The sequence below is a fragment of the Ailuropoda melanoleuca genome, chromosome 4 (assembly GCF_002007445.2).
Source record: "Ailuropoda melanoleuca isolate Jingjing chromosome 4, ASM200744v2, whole genome shotgun sequence".
Classification (NCBI taxonomy): Eukaryota; Metazoa; Chordata; class Mammalia; order Carnivora; family Ursidae; genus Ailuropoda; species Ailuropoda melanoleuca.
In genome coordinates, this window is record NC_048221.1 from 32,791,966 (window position 1) to 32,817,240 (window position 25,275).

At 38.6% G+C, this 25,275-nt stretch overlaps 1 protein-coding gene across 4 annotated transcripts in view; it reads left to right on the plus strand.

The window, feature by feature from the left end:
* SLC25A26 (solute carrier family 25 member 26) overlaps positions 1–25,275 on the plus strand; it is a 131,886-nt gene that overhangs the window by 14,796 nt on the left and 91,815 nt on the right. For 3 of the 4 annotated variants that reach the window (XM_034658621.1, XM_034658620.1, XM_034658622.1), the window contains 3 exons: positions 1,500–1,609; positions 15,628–15,732; positions 16,856–16,903. In XM_034658621.1, the coding sequence (XP_034514512.1) occupies positions 1,500–1,609; positions 15,628–15,732; positions 16,856–16,903 (263 nt within the window). The remainder of the gene's footprint in view (positions 1–1,499; positions 1,610–15,627; positions 15,733–16,855; positions 16,904–25,275) is intronic. The other variant, XM_034658623.1, reaches the window with a different exon arrangement.

The following is a 25,275-nucleotide window of genomic DNA, read 5'->3' on the forward strand; positions in this document are numbered from 1 at the left end:
TAAAGAGCTAGAAGAGGGGCGCCTGGGTGGCTCAGTTAGGTAAGTGTCTGCTTTCGGCTCAGGTCGTCCTGGGATCGAGCCCTGCGTTGGTTTCTCTAGAAGAGACTGTAGGTATCAGCCCAATTTCTGTTCTTTGTTGTAACTTGTCCAGAGCCTCACTTGGAACCTTGTGACATCATTTCCAATTAGTGGTGTTTTCTTGGGCATCACCTTGGAAAATTTTGGGATTTATATTTCCTTTTTTTTTTTTTTTTTAAGTAGCCTCCACACCCAACATGGAGCCCAAAATGGGGCTTGAACTCTTGACCTTGAGATCAAGACCTGAGTTGAGATCAAGAGTTGGATGCACCCAGGTGTCCCTAGGATTTACATCTCTAAAAGATTTGTCTATCACAAAAGTAGCAATATAGCCTGAACAGGTTGAGGTGGTTCACTAGGAAAACCTAGAAACTTGTAGCACTTTCTCCCTTCCCTGGGGGTGGTGTGGGAGGGTGAAATGGGTAGCAGGTGGAACTTACTGCTGAATGCAGTTATAGATATTCTAGCTGTATATTTAGTGAGTGTGCTGAAGTAGGGAAAGCCTTATTGAGACCCACTTTGGGAATAGGGACCTATGTTAATTATGTAAAACTGTTGGCATTGGTTATTACTCCTTCAGGTACAGGAGTCCTCATGTGGCCCGGTGTTTATTTTTGTTAGCAGCCTAAGGAGAGTTTAAAAGCTTGTTGACTTTAACTGTTGAAAACTGATTTTCACTATGAAGCTCTTTTTCTGAGTGTTTTAGACTTTGATGTGATTTTGTTCAAATGTCCTTCAAAAGATGAATTTGTCATTATCTTTCATGCTTTATCTTTTCTGGAAGTGATAAACATCTTTTGATTAACACTACATGGCAGGTTTTAAAGCCCTCTTGTGCAGTTAAGATTAGTTCATGATGATAGGGGTAGCTTTTTTGAGATTTTGATTGCCAGTTTTAATTAAATAGTTGATTATTTCCTTGATGTAAAGATGACATGATATAGTAAAAAGTAGCCATAATTATTTTGAGTGAACAACAATAAAACATTATCAAATAGCTACTTTATTTAAAGCATATGTTTTCAGTCTTAACCTGTCTATAAATCAGTGTAGTGGGTTGTTTTATTGTATGTAAAGATAATTTGGATCACAGAAATTCAAATGTTATTCTAGAATGCTTACTAAAAAATGTCAAGTGACTTATTTAATACAAAATGGTGAATGTTAGGTTAGCTGTTAGGCTCCCTCAGGGCTAGGATCATGTCTTCTGCATTTTTATAAGTCCAGGTTTGGGCATATAACATGGACTCGGTAAATTCTACAAGAGTGGGGCAGGGAGGAAGAGTATTTCTTCAACTATTATGTTTATCTCTTACCTCACAATTTAATAATTAGAGTTGTAATTTTTTTTGAGAAACATTTCCAAACAATTTGAATATATATTTAAACTTTGTGAAAGACTGGTTTGTTTTAAATTTCAGCTGCTGCTTTTTTTATCACCTATGAATATGTGAAATGGTTTTTGCACACTGATTCATCTTCATATTTAATGCCTGTGAAGCATATGTTGGCTGCCTCTGCTGGAGAAGTGGTAAGTAACAAGTTATGCATATAAAATACTTAAGGAGTGCAAATCATGCATATGTCTGTGGTACAGATGATACTTTATTTCATTTTTAAAAGACAGTTCTTTTAGGTTATGAAAGTCATAAACACCAATAAATGTAAATGGATTAAACATGATAGTTATAGAGTCTAGATAGGATGAAAGAAAAATCCAGCAATGGGCTATTTTCAAAAGACATACCTAAAACGTTAGTTTCTAGAAAGAATAAAATTAAGGAGATGGAAGTAGATATCCATGCACATTGTGGTGGCTTTGTATTGTGTCAACATGACTGAGCTGGAACTCCATTTCCTAGAACTCCCATTCCAGGATGGTTCCAGGTTATGCTGGCTACAAAAGAAACTAGCACAAGATTTGTAAGGTGGAAGTGAAGCAACAGTTGGGTCGATGCTTATAGGATTGGTGTTAGAGTCAGGCACTGTTGCAGTTCATACACCTCATCTCTGGTCTACAGCCTCTCCAGTCCCTACTGGATCATCTCCTTCAGCGTCTCTAAATTCTGAGTCAGATGTGTGGGCTCTGTGGTGAAGAATACTAGCTTATGCTACAGGTCACCCACATCATTGAGGTTGGTGAGAAACAGGTGGATCAATTTATCCTTGCTCTTCCCCATTTCACATCATTTCATCCTTGCCCATCGCCTGCCCTCTGATTTCTGTCCTAACGCTAGACGCAGAAGCAACCATTCTATATAACCTGTTTAATTAACTCCCACAGTTACTGTTCACACCTGTAATAACCCTTTATTCTTATCACTTACAGTGGTTCTACTTGTCTGATAAACCCAAACTGATACAGAAATATAAACTGAAAAAGAGCTGATAGAGTAATGTCATTATCGGGCAAAAAAAACGAAGACTATTGTATAGTGATACAAGGAATGATTCTTTTGGGAGGTGTAATAAACCTGAACCTGGAATAAATAATATAGTCTCAAAATATAAAGGAGAGATTGCCAGAAGTATAAGGAGAAATGAATAGAAATGTAATTTTTAAAAATTTAATTTTTCTTTCATCATGATAAGTGTACCCTTTAATCCCCATCACCTATTTCACCCATCCCTCCACCAACCAAAACTATAATCTTTGTTGGAAATATTAACTTCTAGGTATAAAAGTCTTAAGACCAGGCAGGCAGAAACGTTTATTGAGACCATAGAAGATGTGAACAAGAAAATGACAAGAGTGGGCTAATGGATATGTGTAGAGCTCTGCACCTAACAGTTGAAGATTATTCATTTTTTTCTAGCATACTTGGAACATTAATGAAAATGTATAAACCAGTAGTACAACAAAGTGAATTTCAACAAATAGCGTAGAGACAATGTCATACAGATCATTCGGTGTCTGATTATAATGGAGTAAAATTGGAAAGCAATGACAAAATAGGCAGTCCATCTCTCAGTTTTATTCTGTTGATCTCTGTCCTTATGCTGGTACCACACAGTCTTGATTATTGAGTTTTGTGTTAAGCTTTGAAATCAGTAAGTGTGAGTATTCCAACTTGTTCTCTGTCAAGATTGTTTTGCCTCTTCTGGGTCTCTTGCATTTTCTTGTGAATTTTAGAATCAGCTTGTCAATTTCTATAAAAAGACAACTTAGATTTTGATACAGATCCCATCGAATCTGCAAATCAAGAGACTGTTGCTATCTTAAAAATACTAAATTTTCTGATCTATACATACATGATATTTTTCCATTTAAGTATTACTGAACTTTTTCAGCAGTGTTTTGTAGTTTCAATTTTACACTCCTCTCACTAATTTATTCTTTTTTATTCTTTTTAGTGCTGTTTTAAGTGGAAATTTTTAAAAATTTCATTTTCAGTTCATTGCTACTTATAGAAATGAATTCATTTTCATATATTGATCTTGTATCCTGCAATTTTGCAGAACTCAGTTATCAGTTCTAAAACTGTTTAGTGGATTCCTTACGATTTTCTATACACAAGGTCATAGCCTCTGCAAATAGAGGTAGTCACACTTCTTTCTTTTCATTCTCTATGCCTTCTCTTTCATTTTTCTTGCCTAATTGACCTAGCCAGAAGCACTAGTACAGTGTAGAATAGGAGTGATGGGAGTGTACGTACTTACCTTTTTTCTGATCTCAGGGACAAGGCATTTAGTGTTCCACTATTAAGTATGATGTTAGCTGTGAGCTTTCCATAGGTGTCCTTTATCAAGTTGAGGGAGTTGCCTTCTATTCCTAATTTGTTGGGTGAATTTTTTTTTTTTTTTTTTTACACCATGAAGGTAAATTTTGTCCATGTTTCTGTTCATCTATTGAGATATAATAATGAGACTTGTTTTTTATTTTGCTGATATGGTGTATTACTTTAATTGATTTTCAAACATTAAAGCACTCATGCGTTACTGGGATAAATCTCACTTGATCATGGTATATAATACTTATTACTTAGTGCTAGGTTTTGTTTACTAGTATTTAGTTGAGGACTTCTGCTTCTTTATTCACAGGAGATGTAAGTCTATAGTTAACTTTTTGTGTCTTGCTGGCTTTGGTATCAAGGTGAAACCGGTCTCATAGCAGGAGTTGGGATGTGTTAAGATCTTTTAAAAGAAAGTTATTTTAAAGAAATAAAGTCAAGTTAATTATATCATTTTAGTTGATGAAAACATATCAGATTATATCTAGGAAATCCAGGAAAAAAGGAAGTATAGAGGAAATAGTCTATTATACAGAAAAGCAGTGTCACTCTGTGTGATAATATGAATTGCTGAGGTTATGATGTTTGATAAAGAAGAAAGATGATCTCTGCTCTTTGGTATTTTTGTGTCTTAAAAATGTATTTATTTTTTGCATCTGGGATACATAAAACCCTGTATTTTTCCATGACTGTAAAATGAATTTATTTTTTTTTAAGAATTCTAACTCTAGTATAGTTAACATAGTCATATTAATTTCAGGTGTATAATACGGTGATTCAACAATTCTATATATTACTCGATGTTCATTGTAATAAGTGTACTCTTAATCTCCATCACCTATTTCACCCACCCCCACCCACCGTCCCTCTGGTAACCATCCTTTTGCTCTCTATAGTTAAGAGTCTGTTTTTTAGGTTTGTCTCTCTATCTCTCTTTTTACTTTGTTTCTTAAATTCCACATAGGTGGGAAATCATATACTCTTTAGATCCATCGAGGTTGTTGGAAATGGCAAGATTTCATTGTAAAATGAATTCTTAATCTAAGAAATCTGTTGTATGGTTCCTTGAAGAGTTGAAATTAGCCTAAGAAACATTAAATTCACTAACGTGGTTTTTGTAAAACCTGACATTGTTTTAAAAATGATTTTTCAGAACCTAACTCTGGATTTTTTTTTAAATTGCCTTCTTGATTTACTGAAGTTAGAAAAGTGATGGGACTAGCATTGTATTAATTTCTGAGTGGCAACTGGTAATTCCTTTATGAGCCATGGACCCCTTTAGGAATCTGATGAAACCTGTGGCTGTCTCTCCAGGAAATTGAATGCATGGACATTTTCATTCCCTCTACTCTTACCCGAAGTAAGAACTCCTGTGCTTGAATTGTACTGGAAAATTAGCTTAAACTGCAATTTAAATGCAATTTATACTTAATTTAAAAACAATCTTTTAACCTATTAACCTAGGTTTAGATTTTCTTTTTCTTCTGTGATTATGTTCTGACTTTAAAACCTCATTACATGCAGTATTTTTTAAGTATATATGTTAAAGAATAACAAGTTGTCTGTGAGAGTTTCAGTGTCTCTCAGGTTGTGAGTCTGTCTTTGTGACAGCTCTTGCCTCTCGTTATTTTAGAATTGCATGTTGCTTTAAGTTTAAATGTTCTCATAAATTCAGTATTTGGTTTATACTTTATAGTATGTTGCCGAGAACAGGCAGCAAAAAGAACTTGGCCTCTTATTTCATTTCACATAGGGCCATCTTGCCTGAAAGCTGGTTTGCCAGGTTGAAGGATAAGCTTTCTTCAATTTAAAAACTTTCTGTCTCTTAGACTTATGAAGAATATAAAAAGTGATATATAATTAGGGTAAATAATGGTTGTTAAATTAATCATGTTAATGATACACCTTTTCATATCTAGAAAATACTGTACATTCTAATACTATCTGTAACTGACATTTAAAATACCGAAGGCTTTATCGTCGTAGTGTGTGTGTGTGAACTTTTGGGTGTAGGAGGTGGTATGGGTGGATGTGAGCTAGGAAACAAGTGTCTGTAACACTGGAGATAAACAGTTCTGGGACAGTCATATTTTTGCTGTGTCTCTTAGGATTTCCGTGGTCCCTTAGGTGGTAAGGCCTAATGTCAGATGCCTTTTTATAGTTCCTGTGATGCCTGGAGAACTTTAAAAAGAGAAGTGATCAATAGCGGGTACATAGAATGACTTCACAGGTGAAACATATCTTGATGTTGACATTTGATTGATTTTAAATTTAGTTACAGTGTCATATGTTGAAAAGATTTTTAGTTTGTGGAAATGTCGGTTCTGATGCTCCAGTTATCTTTTTGTACTTTCTTTCTTTTTTGGTTTTTTAAAGATTTTATTTATTTATTTGAGAGCGAGAGAGCATGAGCTGGGGGTGGGGAGGGGTGGAGGGAGAGGGAGAAGCAGACTCCTTACTGAGCAGGGAGCCTGAAGCAGGGCTTGATCCCCAGGACCCTGGGATAATGACCTCAACTGAAGGCAGATGCTTAACTGACTGAACCACCCAGGCGCCCCTATCTTTGCACTTTCTTAAAAAAAACTTTACAAAGCCATTCAGTATCTGTTTTCTCAATAAATACTTGAGAAATGTATGTACTGCCTTCCGATTTAAACTTGTTTCAGTTTAATGGAGCATAAGCTTTCAGTTTCAGATTCATACAGGTGTGGTTGCTAAAAGTAAGAAAGAAACAGGTGAATTTAGGAGAAACAAGTTTTCATGGGTAGCATAAAAAGGAGTGGAAAACAAAAACTTTCATAGCTGTCAATGGTCGGAAAGGTATAGAGACGTGGAGAAAATAAATAGTCCAGTTGGGTCATTGTTCTGTAACATTTACTTTGATTGAAGATTGTTAAATTGCAAATAGATTCCTTAGAAACAATATCACATTTTGTTGGTATCCACTGTGTCCACAATGACTTTGTTATAGCAACTCTAAGTGTATGAGAGAAACAAAAGCACACTGCCCTAATAACCATTCCCTATAGCAGCACCTTGATTAAAACTTAATGACGAATCAATAAAACTATAATTACAACCTTCTGCCTTATGTTTGTCATTTGGAATACAGTAAAATCGATCAAATAAGATTTAATACATAACAACAGTAAGAGAGCCTTTTGTGCCATTTTTATGAGGAGGTTTGCTGCACCAAATCTCTAAATCCCTACCTCAGTTATTTCACAGCTCAGCTTTCATCAGACGCAGAAGACGCCCTGCGCCAAGTAGAATCTGTAATTAGATGAGAAGAGTTGGGGGCAGGTTTACTCTAATACAGCAGATGCTGTAACGTGACAGCAGTAGTGATTTTTGATTTGCCTTTTCCTGGGTTTTATCCTACTTTTGGCCTAAGTTCATGTTGTGTGCAGAAATAAAAGAATATTGAAATTTCTTTGCAGCCTAACGCAGCCACGCTGAATTGAATGTGTGCATGGGTCACTTGTGTGGATGTCCCCATACGCATAGATGCTGGTTGATTATCCTTTCTGGCCGCCTTCTAATTTGGGATTGAGAAAGCTAGGAAATAAGTTGAATCATGTTTTATAGATGTTTTTCTGACAGCCTTTAACAGTAATTCTCCAAGTGTAGCCCAGAGAGCACCGGCTTTAGACTCAGGTGCCTGGGCAGTAGGTTACAAATGATGATTTTTGGAGATGGCACCAGGAACCCTGCATTTTAAACAAAACTCCGAAGTGGTTCTGGTGCTCAGTGATATTTAAGCGCCACTGGTTTAGAGTTCCTCAAACATTTAAATATATATCCCACTACTAAATATTTTGACTGAGCTGGTTCAGCAGTCCCACGCTCAGGAATAGGTTAGCTCCTGGGCGTAGTGGCGCAAGGAGCACCAGCCACGTGCTGATCAGAAGTGTCTTCCTCAGAGTTCTGTACTTGTAGACCTACTGAAAGGCCTAGTTTAATAAAGACTGGCTAGTTCTGAGGGTGCCAGCACACTCAGACATGTTGATTTGGATTTGAAAATAAAGCGAGGGTTGCATCCAGATCTGACATTTTCTTCAGGCCCATGCCATCCAAGAGCATATTGAAAACGAAGGCAATTTATGTTGTTTAGTTTACTTACCAGCTAACAGGGTCATTGGACCTTCTGTGTGCTGTAGTCCCTTCAGGGCTCATTGGTTTGGTTATCAGCATACGGATTAAGCCCGTCATTAGCACCTCTTCCCCCCCNCAGCATACGGATTAAGCCCCCCCGCCAGCTTCCCCACTGAACTGACTACTTAGAAGTTCATTCCTTGATGCAGTCAGGCGTGCTTGTCAGCAACAAAGAGCAGTGCATATGTTAGTTACCCTTGTGTTTTTCCAGGTGGGGATGGAAGCCATTTTTTGATTGTGGTGTTAATATGTCTTAAAATGTATTTATAGGGGTGCCTGGCTGGCTCAGTTGGTGGAGCATGTGACTCTTGATCTCAGGGTTGTGAGTTCAAGCCCACACTGAGTGTAGAGATTTCTTAAAGATTTAAGGGGTGCCTCGGTGGCTCAGTTAGTTAAGCCTCCAATTCTTGGTTTCAGGTCAGGTCATGGGCTTAGTGCCATGTGGGCTCCTTGCTCAGCGGGGAGTCGGCTTGAGACTCTACTTCTCCCCCCACTCGTGCACACACTCTCTCTCTCAAGTAAATAAATCTTTAAAAAAAAAAAAGACCCTGATTTCCTTTAGAAAATTAAAAAAAAAATTTAAGTGTATTTATAGGATTTTTAAAATCATCTTCACTGGCTTTTTTTTTTTTTTCTAGAAGAAACACTGAACAAGGTAATAGAAGAAGGGTTGACAACTTTGGAAATGTGTTTTATCTTTTGAAATAATCGTGACAGATTTTGAAATATCCATGAATTAGTGCAGAGTAGCTTTCGTTGCAGTTGTGGTGGTATTTTGCCAAACTTGTGTGCAGTCGTATGATCGATCCATGGAGATAGGGTGAGGAGAAAGGAAGACAGCTGCCCCGGAAGTGAATGGTGCTTGTTAACTGGGGGGAGTCCCATAGTGATGCTGCAGGTGGAGTTGCTTGTGTATATAAAGGTGAAGGAGGCAGAAATGTACAGGTCTTGCTGAGACTTGCTGTACAACTAGAAACTGAAACCACACTGTCAGTTAACTACACTCAAACAAGCACTTCTTCGGGCGTATTGAAGTACACGCATCGTGGGGTTGTGCTAAGGCAGCCTTTTACCCTCCTCTGTTTATTTCTTACTGTTTCTGGGAACCTTTTTTTTTTTTTTTTTTCTCCAAGATTTTTTTTTTTTAAAGTAATCTCTAGACCCAACATGGGGCTCAAACTCATAACCCTGAGATCAGGAGTCGTATCCTCCACCGACTGAGCCGGCCACTTGAACCCTGGAACCCAGCTAAGGCAGGGGCATGGCATACAGAGAGAGAAGATGAGTTTGAGAGATGAGAGGTGAAATCGGCATAAAGATAGTAATTCTTTCAAAAGCCCTTCCAACAGCATTCCTCCAGTGCATATTTCTTTATGGATGCCTTTGTAACTATGTTGTGTGTGTTGTGCACATGCTTAAACTCTCCGACAGAGTCTTGTGAGCTAAGTCGGCTAAGCACACCCTGCTTTCCAGCTGTCCCAGCCATCTGAGCCTGAGCCAATGTTCAGAGGGGGGAAGAAGAGGGGGAAAGACGGCAGGCTTGGAAGTCATTCCAGGTGTGGCATGACCCATATCTGATGATGACGCTGCTTAAGGTATAAGCATGAATGTACAGAACTTTTTCAGGGAGGCTTTTATAAAGAGCAGTTTGCACCACTATCCCTCCATTTTTTTTAAAAAGATTTTATTTATATATTTCTAAAGAGAGAAAGAGAGAGAGAGTGTGAGAGAGGATGAGCAGCGGAGGCGGGGGTGGCAAAGGAAGAGGCAGAGAGACAGAATCTCAAGGAGACTCCCAGCTGAGCCCAGAGCTTGATGTGAGGCTCCATCCAGGACCCCGAGATCATGACCCGAGCCGAAACCAAGAGCTGGCCACTTAACTGACTGAGCCACCCAGGTGCCCCCATCCCCTCAATTTCTTGATGACCTTTTTTTTTTTTTTAAACACATTTCAGATTGTTTTCTCTTATATAGGTTTTCTTTTCTTTCCCTGATTTGGTATGCAGCATTAGTTCAGATGGTATTGATTTGTGATCTAAGAGAGTATATTTCATTGACTATCTTGTTTAGTTAGTGGTCAAGAGGGAAGGGACGCTCTGTGTTGGCTTTTTATTTAAGAGCAGTATCAGTTTTTTGGAACACAATTAAGTTCAGTTTTATAGAAAAAGTGTACAAGATTTTCTTGTAAGATGATGAAGTTATTATTGTTTCAAGCCACTGGAGTGTTATTTGCTCAGTTATCGCCATTACATTGAAAACGGAAAAACCAAATACTTCTCTCCAAGGACCAAACTAGTGAGGGTAGGATTAGCCACTTCTGTGCAAGCCTGCACTTCGTCGGTGACAGACCTTTACTTTTTCAGATACTGTTTTGTTAAGATTAGGGTTCTTGGTGACATAAGGAATTAAATGCCACTATTACAAAATGGCTTTGATTTGTGATTGTATACTCTTCAATATTTGAATGCCTGTTCTATGTCTAACGCTGGAAATTGGATACATGTATTCTATAACTAGAGAATACAGTGAGGACTTCTGTAAGGAGGCGGTATATGGCTCATAGGCAGCAAGTAACACGGAGCTCTGACTGCCACATAGCCTGTTTACTGTGTGTTGGTAGGCCATTTACTTACCCTCACTGAGCTGCTGTTCTCCTTATCTTAAAAAATAAGGTTAACGCTAGCCCACTCACAGTTCTTTTGAAGATGAAGTGACACATCACTTACAAAGTACGCAGCCTAGCATCTGATCTGTAAAGTGCCCAGTAAACATTGGTTCCAGTCCATGCCACACAAAGTGCAATATTTGGCACAGTTGTAAAGTTTAATAGTTTTGGGAGGGAATCATTTCGGATGAAGAAATTGAAATTCAGAGCATTTCAGTGACTCATTCAAGCTTTCCCAGCTGCCGTGGACAGTAAAACACCACTGTAGAGTGAAGAGTTAGACACTTCCAGGAGCACCTTTGTCTTCTACTTTTAACGGAACATTTTAAAAACGGCAGAAGTGGTGCAAAACTGGAGATGTGTATCATTCGGGTAATACTGTGAACTCTGATCACTGTAGGGTTGTTTTTTTAATTTTTAAAAGATTTTATTGAGTAATCTTTACACCCAACATGCAGCTTAGACTGGCACCCCAAGATCAAGAGTTGCATGCTCCACTGACTGAACTGGTCGGGTGCCCCGTTGTGGGTTTCTTAAAATAAGAAAAGGTCAAAGTTCTAAAATGTGCTGTTGGTTACTACGGTAGACAAAATAATGATCCCCTGAAGATGTCCTAGACCCCAAAACCTGTGACTGTGTTACCTATCATGGCAAAAAGGACTTTGCAGATCATATGAAGTTAAGGCTCTTGAGATGGGAAGATCTTCCTGGCTTATCTAGGTGAGCCCAATGTAATTATAAACGTCCTTATAAGACGAATGCCGGAGTGTCGGGGAGAGAGGTTTTAAGGTGCTGCGCTCCTTGAAGAGGGAGAAAGAATGCAGGTAGCCCCTAAAATCAAGGGAATACATGCTCCTTTAGAGCCTCCAGAAGGAGCACCACCTGGCTGACAGTTGGATTTCAGCTGAGTAAGACCTATTTTGGAAATCTGATCTCAACAGTTTTAAGAGTAAATTTGTGTTATTTTAAGCCCCTAAATGTGTGGTAATTTGTCAGAACAGCAATAGGAAACTAATACAGTTAGTATTAAATGCCAGCCCTCCTCCACTGTCAGATTTAATGTGGGTCACAATCTGTACATCTGTCCGTGGGGCTTTTGTCACCTCCTGTGAAATCGTGGCTCATTTCTGTTAAAGGAACAAAAGTGAAAAAAGTGAAACAAAAGCTTAAGTCTCATGTAAAATTGTATGAACAACCTTCAGAAACAAAGCCTGAAAGATGATATAATTATTCTTGTTGAGAAGACTATTAACTTTCTGTCCATAGTCTAGATGATCAAGGATAGTAGTTTTGTCAGACAAGAGAAGACTAATAATACTTTCAAAAATTCAAAAAAATTTTTTCCAATGCCTGTTGGCTATTTATGTAAGTGGAAAGAGTCTTGTAAGTAAGAAAGGTATGATGAACTTATGTCCCCCTATCCGTGGATAAAATTTAAACCCTAAGGTGGTAAATTAGGAATTAGAAATGGCGGTTAGGATTATTTTATCAACAGCTGTGATTCCATTTGTGACCAGGAGATGGCAGAATTGACACACAGATGAACTGTTCAGTTGCGGAGTTTTGATTTTTAAATGATGGTATAGAAAAATATACCATATATATTAATTTGGAAACCTGCTTCCCAGAATTTTGAGAATGACACAAAGAATATGGAATAAAATACAAGTAAGTAAATTGCACATGTCAAAAAATTTCAGGGTGTTATGAGGTTTCTGTCCCTCATGTTAATTTGCTACACTGGAGTTTACTCTGCGAAGTCCAAAGCAGCCTTTGCTTTGAATGTGATTAAATTTTGTCTGTATTCACCTTATTTAGGTTTCTCTGCTGAACTTACTACAGATTTGCCTGCCTAACCATGAAGAATTAGCAGATACTAAACTTTGAAACTTTAACTTTATTAGGTATATATAAATATGATAGATCTTTGATGAAAAATAATTCTGGAGATGATAAAAGATATGGGTTTCATCCTTGCTTCCTAAGCCAAGTTTAGTGCTCTGACCTTTAGTAGCTTCTGTCTCAGATTGGTTTGTATTTAAACATGCTGACAATTGGCTTCTAAATAAAAATCAGGTAAGTTATTGTGAACTGTGTTGGCATAGTTGGGGAAAGGATATAATGTTAATGGAAGGCACTATTGGTGATGCCCAGTGATCTTGAAGAGCATTTCAAGAGTGAGAGGACAAGGGCGCCTGGGTGGCTCAGTAGTTTAAATATCTGCCTTCAGCTCAGGTCATGATCCCAGGGTCCTGGGATCGAGCCCCACGTTGGGCTCCCTGCTCAGTGGGGTGTGTGCTTCTCCCTCTCCTTCTGCCCCTCCCCCTGCTGTGTGTTCTCTCTTTCTCTCTGTCAAGTGAATAAATAAAATCTTTAAAGAAAAAGGTCAGAAGTGAGACTGGCAAGCTGGCAGTGAGGTGTGGACGATAGCTGTGGCAATGAAAGGACCGGAGGTTTCGCAGCATCTCTCTCCCTCTTCCTCCTTTGCCATTAATCCCTTTACCGAATGGGAGGCTGAAGTTCGATGTAGTTTTCCCCCTTTTCACACACTTAGTCTTAGGACCTATAGTTCTGCATCTTGGTGTTTAATAAATACTAAAAGACATTCAGCTCTCCATTGCAAAAATAAATCAATGAACTTGTCAGGTAAGTTTTTATTTCAAAGAAAGAAAAATCTTGATAGCAGCTTCATTATAATCAATTTTTAATCTAAAGTTTATCATGTTTTTAGTATGTTTAATTCTAATGAAACTAGTATTGTATTTTAATGTTGATAAAAGATAGGAACATATATTTTCTTTATGTAAAACCTTAGTCGTTTTGTCTTTTGATAGACTTTTAACATACAAAACACTCTTGGGTTTAATAAAGACGCCACTGTTCCTGTGTCATGGATTCCTACTGAACCCTAGATTCGTGAGGAAAGAATCCTCTAAAGAATGGATTTACCAAGAGACCCACAGATGACATTATTTCCTTTCCTAGAATCACAATCCTGTAACATGTTTTTGTTCTTGTGCAGTGAAATACCCTGTTGTAGCTCAAATTCAAATCCAAGAAAGATCAGAGTTAATAGAAAACCAAATCGAAGGCAGCAGCGTTACTGGAGGAAGTAGACAGCGGCCTCTCTCTTCAGCCGAAATTGCTGTGCTGCGCGAGTCAGAAGGCCGCACTGGCTGCTTTGTACCTCTTCAGTTAGCGAGATTGCTTTTCATCCCAGAACCTTTGCAAAGTTTTTGTTGTGCTTCTGTATTTTTAAGAAATAAAAACATAATGTAAGAACATGAAGGGTTACGAAGCATGAAGTTCCATAAATATTTATGCCAAGCCACACGAGTAGACAGTTCCTATTTTCTTGACATATTGGGGTCATATTTCACTCTTGACCTTTTGAATTGAAAAATACAAGGAGTTAGTGAACCTTTTTCTTCTTTTCTCTTTCTTTTTTTATTTATTTTCATTTCTTTAATGAGTGCTAGATGCTGGCAGCTATCCTTTTAGATTCATGTAAGTTTCAATGAACTTTATTTTCCGCCCTGGTTTATAAGTATGGATTTAAAAGTTTACACACTTATCAAGAGTAACATGAATTATACCCAGTTTTAGACTTTAGTGGTAAGGTGTATAATCTGTTTATTTTGTGTGTGTGATTGTCTCTAAATTAAAAATAAGTATTTGTCAAGGCTAGTAAGTGGGATTGCATTGAAAAGCGTATTTTATTTTATTATTTTTAAAGATTTTATGTATTTGAGAGAGGAGGAGAGAAAGAACACAAGTTGGGGGAGGATTGGAGGGGGAGGGAGAAGTGGACTCCCCACTGAGCGGGAAGCCTGACGTGGGGCTCAATCCCAGCACCCCGAGATCATGACCTGAGTCAAAGGTGGGTGCTCAACCTACTGAGCCACCCAGGAGCCCTGAAAAGCATATTTTAAATTAGCCCTTTCATTTTATATTCTCCCTCAATTAAAAGCTTTGGTCCACAGCAGATATATTTACCCTTTGATATTATGTTAAAGAAACTTACCAAGTAAGTAATACCTATTGGTTTTAGAGAATTTAGAAATGCTGGTAGGCAGAAAAGATAAAATCCCACTTTGTTTTTTAAAGTCTATATATGTAATCTAATGTTAAGTACAAAGATAAAAATATTTTAAAAATTCTGGAGGGGCACCTGGATGGCTTAGTTGGTTAAGTGGATGACTCTTGATTTTAGCTCCGGTCATGGTCTCAGGGTCATGGGATCGAGCCCCACATCGAGCTCTGCACTTAGCACAGAGTCTGCTTGGGATTCTCTCTCCTTCCGCCCCTCCCCTTGCTGTCTCTCTCTTAAATAGATAAATCTTTTTAAAAAATTTTCTGGCGTTTTGGTTGTTGACCACCCAAGTGTGGGTGCGGACCAGTCAGGACCTAAGTCAACTTGAATGCCAGAGCAGGGACCAAGAGTACCTGGAGTTTCTCCTCAGTCGTTGCGTGGCGGTGGTCAGCAGGGGTGGGGGTGGGGGTGGTCTGGGGTGCTGGAGTTGGGAGCCTCTTGAGGCTGGAGTGGGTGGTGAAGCGGAAGATGAGCTATAACCAGCTGATGAGCAGTCTTGCCTCTGTTGTTGTGGGCATTATTGGCAGTAAAGCAGAAGCCCCTTCAGTTCATTCTTTCAACCTATTTTCATGTGAACACTAGATGTTGCTGTTCTAGGTGTTGGGGATTCAGAATAAGTAAATGTGTTTCTTGCCATTGAGGGGCTTATAGAGAGATGGGCTTGGAACAATATGACAAGAGGTGTGAGGGTCAATACGGGACAAGGGAGGGGAGGTTCTGGGCTGACAAAATAATGCACGTCCATTAAGGGTCTAAGGTTTTTAGGCTGAAAAAATACCTTTTGACATCTTGCACTGAGCCTGTACGTTATCCCTTTTTAACTATAGTTCTTTGCTTATGAAAAGAATTTCAATTTTCATAGCAGTTACTTCTTTTTTAGGATGTAATTAAATTATGTATTTTAGGTTGCCTGCCTGATTCGAGTTCCTTCTGAAGTGGTTAAGCAGAGGGCACAGGTATCTGCTTCTTCGAGAACATTTCAGATTTTCTCTAACATCTTATATACAGAGGTGAGATGTGTTTTTAAACTTTTTTTCTTTGAGAAAGATTTTATAGTAGCTGTTATGAACATTGTGATTCTCATCCCAGGAGTCTTAGAAGAGACCATAAAGCTAAATTTAATGCCCAGTCACAGTACCTTTTTATACTAAGATTGTCTTTGCTTTTTCTTTGTTTTCAAATTTTAATTTTTTCCCCCAAATTTCTAAACGACACATACCGAGTGGCACTACTTTGTACGTGTCCTACGTTGTAGTTGTTCTGTAGTAGTTTCAGAATCAGACATGGAATAAATCGTAAAAATGTGAGTAAAGATATCATATTAAAATGTTGCTACAGAATTTGAGGACCCGTGGAAGAGAAGTATAGTAATGGACATATTGACTAGCATCATAATGTTTATATTAAAATTAATTCCTTTTTTGCTTGTTAATGTTACATCATAGGTCAGAAGTCAGTCTTGCTGGCTGTGTTAGCAGGGACCATCGAGCTGCTTTTCTTTGTATTTTTTACAGAAGCCTTTTTTTTTTTTAAATAGTAATCAGCTGTGTGGAAATTTTCAGTAAGTCTAGTTTTAGAAAAGTTATTCTTCTTAATGGTCCCTTTGTCACTTAGGTGAGGAGATACCGAGTATTTAATCATAGGATCATGAGATCAGTCCAGTAGAGGGACCCTATTGTGAATCATGTGGACAGTTTTGTAAGTCAAGGCTTGTCCAGAGATATTTATCACTATGGAGAGATTATTAATGAATTTCTGATGTCTGATTGAAACTATGAAATATATGATTGAAACTATGATTGAAACTATGAAATATAATGATGTTTTTATATGAAAGGATGATTGGCATTTTGTGTGCCTTTGCTTTTGGAAATATATTTAGTTTATTATATTCAGTTGAAAACAACTGAAGTAGTCAGTGTGATTACTTTAGAGATGTTCCTATTTCAAAGGGAGCTGACATGAGCCTTGTATACTTTAGTTTATAACGTTTAACCTCTTAACGGAACTGTGGTTATTGTGAATGTTTTAAAACTCCGACTTCAGAAAAGGTAAATCTGCCTTTTTCAGAATGTCATTCAGAGCTCTCTGCCCTTCTAACTTTCTGAGCTCTTGGCCTTTTGTTTGTTTCAGGGCATCCAAGGATTGTATCGCGGCTACAAAAGCACAGTTTTAAGAGAGGTAACTCACTTAATTTCCAGTATTGAAGTGTGAGAGAATGATATGCTTCGTTGAGTAAATTTATTCAAAGAAACTGGTTTAAAAAATTAAAAAGAGAAATTATGATCACCTTTTGAAACACTGTTTAGTCATATCCTGGTTCTTAGATCACGAATGGGTAGAATGGGTTTGCTGAAAGAGCAGTCTGCCTAGTCAGAATGGCACCCATCCTGTGGCTTGGTTGTTGCTAGAGTGGCTGAATGTCTGCTTTGGCTGAAATTAGTAAGAAACAACTACTAAGGGTAAGATACCAAGTTAATTACCAGAATACAGAGAATTAATGAAAACTTGGTCATGAAAGAAGCACTTGAAGAGACAAAAGTCTGTATCATGCAGTCAACTCTTGTCTTCCCAATAACAGGGTACGATGAGCCGGGGTGTTCTGTCAGGATTGGGGTGCTGGCCCTGTAGGCAGCTTGCCACGCAGTGTGCCCCCAGCAGCCACGTCACCTCTTGTGACCTCTAACTCTGAAAGTTGGGGATTCAATACAATTCTTATGTTAGTTCAAAAAGCAAAGTGATTTCAGCATCTTCCTACAGGAAGTATGTTTTAATTTTTCCCTCACATAGAGGACAATATTTTGAAGTTCAAAAGTTGATTTATGCAAGATTTATAATAGTCTTTGTCTGGTTTGGGGTATAATTTTCTTTCTTTTTTTTTTTAAGAGTTTAAATCCTAGGATTTTTTTTTCAGCTTTATTGAGATATAATTGACAACTTAAATTGTAAGGTATTTAGTGTACAGTGTGATGATGGTTTGATATATACATACATATATGGGGATATATATATATATATATATATATATATACACACACTCACACACACATACATACATACACACACACTGTGAAAAGGATTGGGACATAATTTCCTATTAAAGAAAATNTTGTAAGGTATTTAGTGTACAGTGTGATGATGGTTTGATATATACATACATATATGGGGATATATATATATATATATATATATATACTCACACACACATACATACATACACACACACTGTGAAAAGGATTGGGACATAATTTCCTATTAAAGAAAATACAAAGGGGAATCTGCATACCTTTGCTCTGTATTCTTTTTTCTACTTGGAATTCCCTGGGTGCTAAAATGTTTGCATTTATAAAAATGTTTTTAATTTTTTTATTTTTCTGAGAGATGCTGAATAAATGAATATGTTTACATGCCAGGCAATACTGGTTTTGCATACAACCAGATAAAACACATGGTTACAACTGCATTCTATTCTTTTAAAAATTTGTTTTGACATATGTCACACTAGTAATTAATTTCTAGGCTGCAGTTTTTGCAAACAGGGTGACCCTACTGAGATGACTTTGTTTACTGAAAATGGCAGTGCTTTGTTGGAAATTTAATTGGGGTCTTCTGCATTATGCGTATTCATAAAAGATCCTTCAGAACTGATTTTAGTTGAAATATTGCTTTTGTACAGATTTTCTGATAGAGCGAGAGAAGAATTATCACTGAATGAAACATAGCTTCTTTTCAAAATGAGAAAAATAAGAAATGATATATCTGCTTTAAACAAAATTTTTACGTTATAAATAGTTTCAGTTCTTACGTTATTCTGACACCAATATCAAATCTTTTTGTCAAGAGCTTCTTTGATTGTTTCAATAAGAAAATACACTGAAGCCTGAGTGAGAATCACCAGGAAACTTTTATGGTTATTCTGCGTACAATTTTTTCTTTAAAACAAGTTTTATCTCCCTAGTGGTAGCCCATTAGAATGAGATTGAAGTTTGAGTCCATGCATTATAAGATAGATTATGAGCGTTCTTTAGATTGTGAATGCCATCACAGGTTTTTTACTGCATTTGATGTTTGTGGAGATTGTGTGCTTATCCCTTATGTTCGCTTCAATTATTGTAGTTACTGTGAATTTTAGACGGAGTGTAAGCAAGGTCAACAGATTATACTCTGTACCTCACCCTTTCAGTATTCGTTTGTCTCATGATCTTGGCCAAATTAGATGCGGCCCAACACTGAGCTGGAATGGTGTTATTGTAGTAAGATGGAAATGGGAAGCAAAACCACAGCTGCTTTCCCGGCTAGACTGATTTCAGAGCGCCCATTGTCCTGAAAGTTCTGTGGAGAGCAGTTTCATGATCTTGTGTGTGAATTAGAAGGACTTCTAAAGAGGAAGAAAGCTAATAAGAAAGGCAAGTTATTTCAAAAGAAGTAGGACTAAGTTAAGCTCGGCAAATACGCGTTATCCACAGATTGTACTTAGAAGTCATTTTAAGAGTGGCTCCTGTGCGTGGGGCACCGTGCAGAACGTTTCTGCCCTCAAGGATTCACATTCTGGTGGGAAAACGACTAGGAGTAGACACTTACAGTGCCAGAGTGACATGTAGGAACAAAATGTGGCTGAGATGCTAGAGGAAGCGGTGCTTGAATGGTACTCAGTATTTGTTGCATTAATATAAATGAAATGTTGGCTTAATTCTTGAGGGAGTGGCAGTTGGAAGTAGTCAAGGAGACAGGCAGATGTAACACCATGAGCAAAGGCACAGAGGTGTTAAACCACCTGTGTCCCTTGCTTAGCTCAGCAGCTTTGGAGTGTTCATGCCCACAGAAGAGGCAGGAGTGATTTCCCTCTACCTCAGGCCAGGTAAGGATGCTGCGGGGAGGCACTCAGCCAGGTGGGGTGTTTGCCCGGAGGAGAGGTTGAGCCTCTCCCCATAGCTGGATGCCTGCTGGGAGACTGGAGTACAGCACATGGGAGGAGGCCTTGGAAGAGCCTGGAGTGTGTCCCCTGGAATTTGGAGGCTAAATGACTGACATTTGACTCTTGTCTGTGTAAATCTGGTGGTAAGATGGTGGTTGGAGCTGCCTCAGCGGCAGGTTGTTGCCACCGTGATCATGAGTGACCCCTGGCTTCTCTTTGGTAGATGAGAGTAGCCACTAGAGAGAAGTGAGACAGGTGACGATGATCTCCCCCCTCCCCACAGCTTTGCTTTCAGACTTCAATAAAAGCAGGTCTCCCCCCAGACTCTGTGACACATGCAGTCAGAATCAAGCAGGCCAGACACATCACTCAGCCTGTTTTGTAAGTTCATCGAAGCCCTGGATCTGTCCCTTTAGGGCCCCCCCAAATCACCACTGATTGAAAAGTTTGCTCTCAGGTAGACAGGGCAGCTTTTCTAATGTGGTTACCCTTCTTATCTGTCTTAGTAACATTCTCCCTAATGTGGTGGCTGGAAATGGGGCCTTTAGGAATCAAGCCTCCGGGTTGTCCTTCGGCGTCTACTCCAGCTCTGTAGTCTGCCCCTCAGTTTCTTTGCCCCTCAAACGGTTGATGTTGTTTAAATCTCTTGTGTGTCTTACACAGGCACCCTGTCCTAGGTGTTCTGCCTCTTGTTTGTTTGTTTCTTTTTTTTTTTTTTTAAAGATTTTATTTATTTATTCGACAGAGATAGAGACAGCCAGCGAGAGAGGGAACACAAGCAGGGGGAGAGGGAGAGGAAGAAGCAGGCTCATAGCGGAGGAGCCTGACGTGGGGCTCGATCCCACAACGCCGGGATCACGCCCTGAGCCGAAGGCAGACGCTCAACCGCTGTGCCACCCAGGTGCCCCCTCTTGTTTGTTTCTTGAGCCACAATACTTTGGAGGTGATGTCTTTTTAATCACTGCATAAAGATCACCATGTCGTTTTTATGATTGCAGAGTACTCCATTGTACACACGAGCCACTGGTTATTTAAGCACTTCCTTGTTGGTCGACATCACACTTACTGCAGTGCATGTTATCGTTCTTACGTCACTTCGTACGTGGCTGAGGATGTTTGTAGGTTAAATACCCAAAGGGAGATTGCTTGGCTGACGGTGTATGGCATTTGTAATTTTGATGCCTATGGCCCTATTGCCCTTCATGGAAACACCAATCAGCACTTCTGCCCGCAGCGTAGGAGCTCTTCTCTGCCTTACCGACGGTACCAGCAATCTGAGAGGTGAAAGCTAATCTCACTCTAGTTTTAAATCTGAGCCTGGTCATGTGAACATATATCCAAGAACTATTTTATTTCCTTTAGTGCAAACTGATTGTTTGCATTATGTTAAAGTTCTTTTGAGAATGAGATGGAGCTATCCATGTGAAGGGCTTTCTACAGAGCCTGTCACATGGGATGCGTTTTGCATGCTTAGCAACTGGAAGGGCTTTTGACAGGAAGTAACACCCAAGTGTGAAATGCACTCCTGCCCCGAACCAACTGTCTGCTCTTGGCGAGTTGCTTAACCTCTCTGAGCCCAAGTTTGCCCATCTGCGCTAGAAACTTTGCATAGACTGTTCTTATTGAAATCTCCCAGCAGCCTTACGAAAGAGGTATTACAGCAATATGGTCTGCCAGGCACTCAGATGAAGAAACCTGACTCTAGGTGGTGAGGTCCTAGAACAGCCATGCAACCTTGATCTGTCTGTATTTAAACATCCGAATGCCATTTCATGATGATGAGTAACAATTGTGTTTGAGTTAGAGGCCAGCTGTTGGTATTACTTGTAAAGCTTCTCGGCTACAATTGGAGAGCGTTTTATCCAAATGTCTTGTAGAGAGGAATTCCGTTAACAAATTCCAACCCACAGCTGATTTTATATTCACTGGCTACTTCTGTAGGAAAAACAACGTATTGGTTATAATAATGTACAGTTGCCATAATTGGTGTTTGAGTTGGTCAAAATCACTAAAGTAAATACACTGGAAATTTTTTTGATTATTCTCTTTTGGGTCACATTGATAATTTACTGGGATTTATTTCCCAAATAAGATTATCCTTTTAGAGAAAGGCTTTCTTACTGAGATTGCAACACTTGAATGTTTTCCATGGAAAGATGTTTTGAAGCAACTGTAGCTAGATTCTGTTACTTATTTAAGGTCCTTCAGCCTGTGTACTATTTCCTGCTTTCATTATAGTAAAAAGAGAAAAACAGTGCTATCTGATAAGAAAGGATTGTTTTCTCCTGGTGTCACTGCTGTGTACCTATCTCTGTGTATGTTTATGTGAAATTGTTTCCTTTGATTTCCTTTTTTCTTTTGTGGTTTGTCCTTACCCTTTCAGTTCTGTTGGGCTACGTATAGTTATGCCTTGTGTAGTCAGACGCCGTATGAATTTGCCTGGAAAGNGTTTTCTCCTGGTGTCACTGCTGTGTACCTATCTCTGTGTATGTTTATGTGAATTTGTTTCCTTTGATTTCCTTTTTTCTTTTGTGGTTTGTCCTTACCTTTCAGTTCTGTTGGGCTACGTATAGTTATGCCTTGTGTAGTCAGACGCCGTATGAATTTGCCTGGAAAGAGCTATTGGTTTTTGCCTCTTTGCAGCATGCACAAGCTGTAGCATAATGCCTTCCACAAAATTAGCACTCAGTAAATATTTGTTGATTTTTCCATTCCTTTAAGTCTGATTAATTTTTATTCAGATGCTGCTGGACATCCTGACCACTTCAGAATGATGAGGGTGTTCTAGGGGGACTGGGAATTAGGCAGGGTGGTGGCTCAGCCTTTTGATACACTCCATTATATAAGACATTTGCTTTAGATAGCTGACAAAATGCCAAATAGTATATAGTTTTCTAAGATTTCATTCTTCTTAAATCTTGAAAAAATCATTTTTATAAGCGGGGTTTATTCAGAAAAGTATTAATTGCTGTAATAATTTACTTATTTTCCATATCCGAGTAATTCCACTGAAAAGGAAAAAGGTGATTATAAATCTTTCCAAACTTTGAATGTGAAATTGTTTTTCGCTTAAAATCCAATGCAAACATATTGAACCCTGTTTTAATCCTACATAATTCATTTTATTAACTATGACCAAACAGAACATCTGTTAAAATTCCATAATGTTAGCTTCATGGGAAAAGAAAAAAAAATGTTTGCTTTTGGAATTTTTCCATTGTTTTATTGTTCAGGCTTTCAGTAATTGTGTAACAGGACATTCTTATTAATGGGACTATTAAACAAATGAAAATGAAATATCCCCTTTAATCACAGAGATTTATAAAATGAGTCCCGTAATTGCATTTACATTATTATAATTTTATACTGTAGATATGTTCTATGAAGAATGAGTGATAGTTCATTCTTTGAGAACCTAAAATTATTACTCCTCAAATAAGGATTTTATCCTGCAGTTTTTCATCATTTCTTAAATAAACAAACATTTTCAGAAAGAACAATTTAGTAAAATTATCTTAATATAGAAAAATTACTCTAGCCCTTCAGTGCATATTTTCTCATGTTTTGTTTACAAGAAGCCAGCTGCTATTTACTTTTCTCATTCTTTGGACACATTTCCCTTGCTCTGTGCAGTTTGGAAAATGCTGCCTGTTTCCATTGTTGCACGATGGCCATGCTATTCTGAAGGGACACCAGTTCCTGTGTATAGGGTTTACTGGGATGTAAATGCAGTATCCTGACTCTTCCACGTACACACATAAGAAAGCTACTGGTTAAAGGTGGAAATGATCTCTTAATTCTTCATTTTAAGTGTTATCATCATAAACCATTATGTTGAAGGACCTCTCTCTTTGTGTTTTTCATCCTATATGAAATAGCCTTTTCATCTTTGTATGTCAGTGTAGATTGCATTTAGGCGGCAAATAACAGAAACTCTGACTGCATTGGCTGTAGCAGATAAGGGTTTTTTCCCCTCCCTCTGTAACAAGAAGTCTGTAGTCTGAGTCTGAGGATGGTATACTGGTTAAACGAGAGCGTACAGGAAGCAGGCTCTTTCATTTTACTTGGTTGATCTTAATACTCTGGCTGATTTACTCATGGTCACAAAATGGGTGCTCCATTTTAGGCATCACGGCCCCCTTCCAAGCATGAAGAATGGAGAAGGGCTAGAGGCAGTACTAGCCTGTCACTCTGTGTAGTTGGAAAACAAAAGCTTTCTTGGACCAGGTCTTAGTGCCTTCCTGAGTTGAATGGGGAGTGGGAAGTTAAGTATGTATGAAGTTTTTTGGTGTGGGAGGTGAAGCCAGGCAAACGGGGTTGGGACTGCTATTACTGAGTCACCCTGCACTGTCTGTCTTATTCTGGCTACTCATGTTTTTCTAGCTCAACTTCCATTTCTTCAGACAGGAAACCATTTCACACACCTCTCACTTCATCCCATACTTGGTTACCCTCTAAAGGACGTCCAGAGCAGTTGTCTGGACCACAGTTTTTGGACATTTAATTCTATTCTGTAAACTATAATGCCTGTTCTCATTCTTTTTGCTGCCTTTGTTTTTTGGGGCACCATTGTGGAGGCTCATTTTTAAAAATCACTTGGTGGTCCCTTTGTAATTCTGGATTGTAATTATTCTGAAAACAAGAGTTTACCTCAAAGTTACTTATTTTTTATAGTTTTGATTTTAAGGTTAAGATGTCAGAATACCTCTGTTGTTATATGTAGGTAGGTACTTTCCTTAAAAATATATATAAATCACAATTGAAGTAATAGCTAATGCTTGCTAAGTACTTGCCCTATTCCACTGACGGTACTAAGTTCCCCCTCCCCTCCCCTCCCCTCCCCTCCCGTCCCCTTCCCTTCCCTTCCCTCCTAAAAGATTTTATTTATTTATTTGAGAAAGAACGAGCACACAAGTTGGGGGAGCAGCAGAGGGAGAGGGAGAAGCAGGCTTTCTGCTGATCAGGGAGCCCATTGCGGGGCTTGATCCCAGGACTCTGGGATCCTGACCCCAGCCGAAGGCATATGCTTAACCAACTGAGCCACCCATGTGCCCCCACATGCAGTATTCCATATAATCCTCCCAATAACCCAAAACATCTCCACTTTGTAGAAACTGAGGTTTGCTAAGGTTGTGGTTCNGTTTTCTCCTGGTGTCACTGCTGTGTACCTATCTCTGTGTATGTTTATGTGAATTTGTTTCCTTTGATTTCCTTTTTTCTTTTGTGGTTTGTCCTTACCTTTCAGTTCTGTTGGGCTACGTATAGTTATGCCTTGTGTAGTCAGACGCCGTATGAATTTGCCTGGAAAGAGCTATTGGTTTTTGCCTCTTTGCAGCATGCACAAGCTGTAGCATAATGCCTTCCACAAAATTAGCACTCAGTAAATATTTGTTGATTTTTCCATTCCTTTAAGTCTGATTAATTTTTATTCAGATGCTGCTGGACATCCTGACCACTTCAGAATGATGAGGGTGTTCTAGGGGGACTGGGAATTAGGCAGGGTGGTGGCTCAGCCTTTTGATACACTCCATTATATAAGACATTTGCTTTAGATAGCTGACAAAATGCCAAATAGTATATAGTTTTCTAAGATTTCATTCTTCTTAAATCTTGAAAAAATCATTTTTATAAGTGCGGT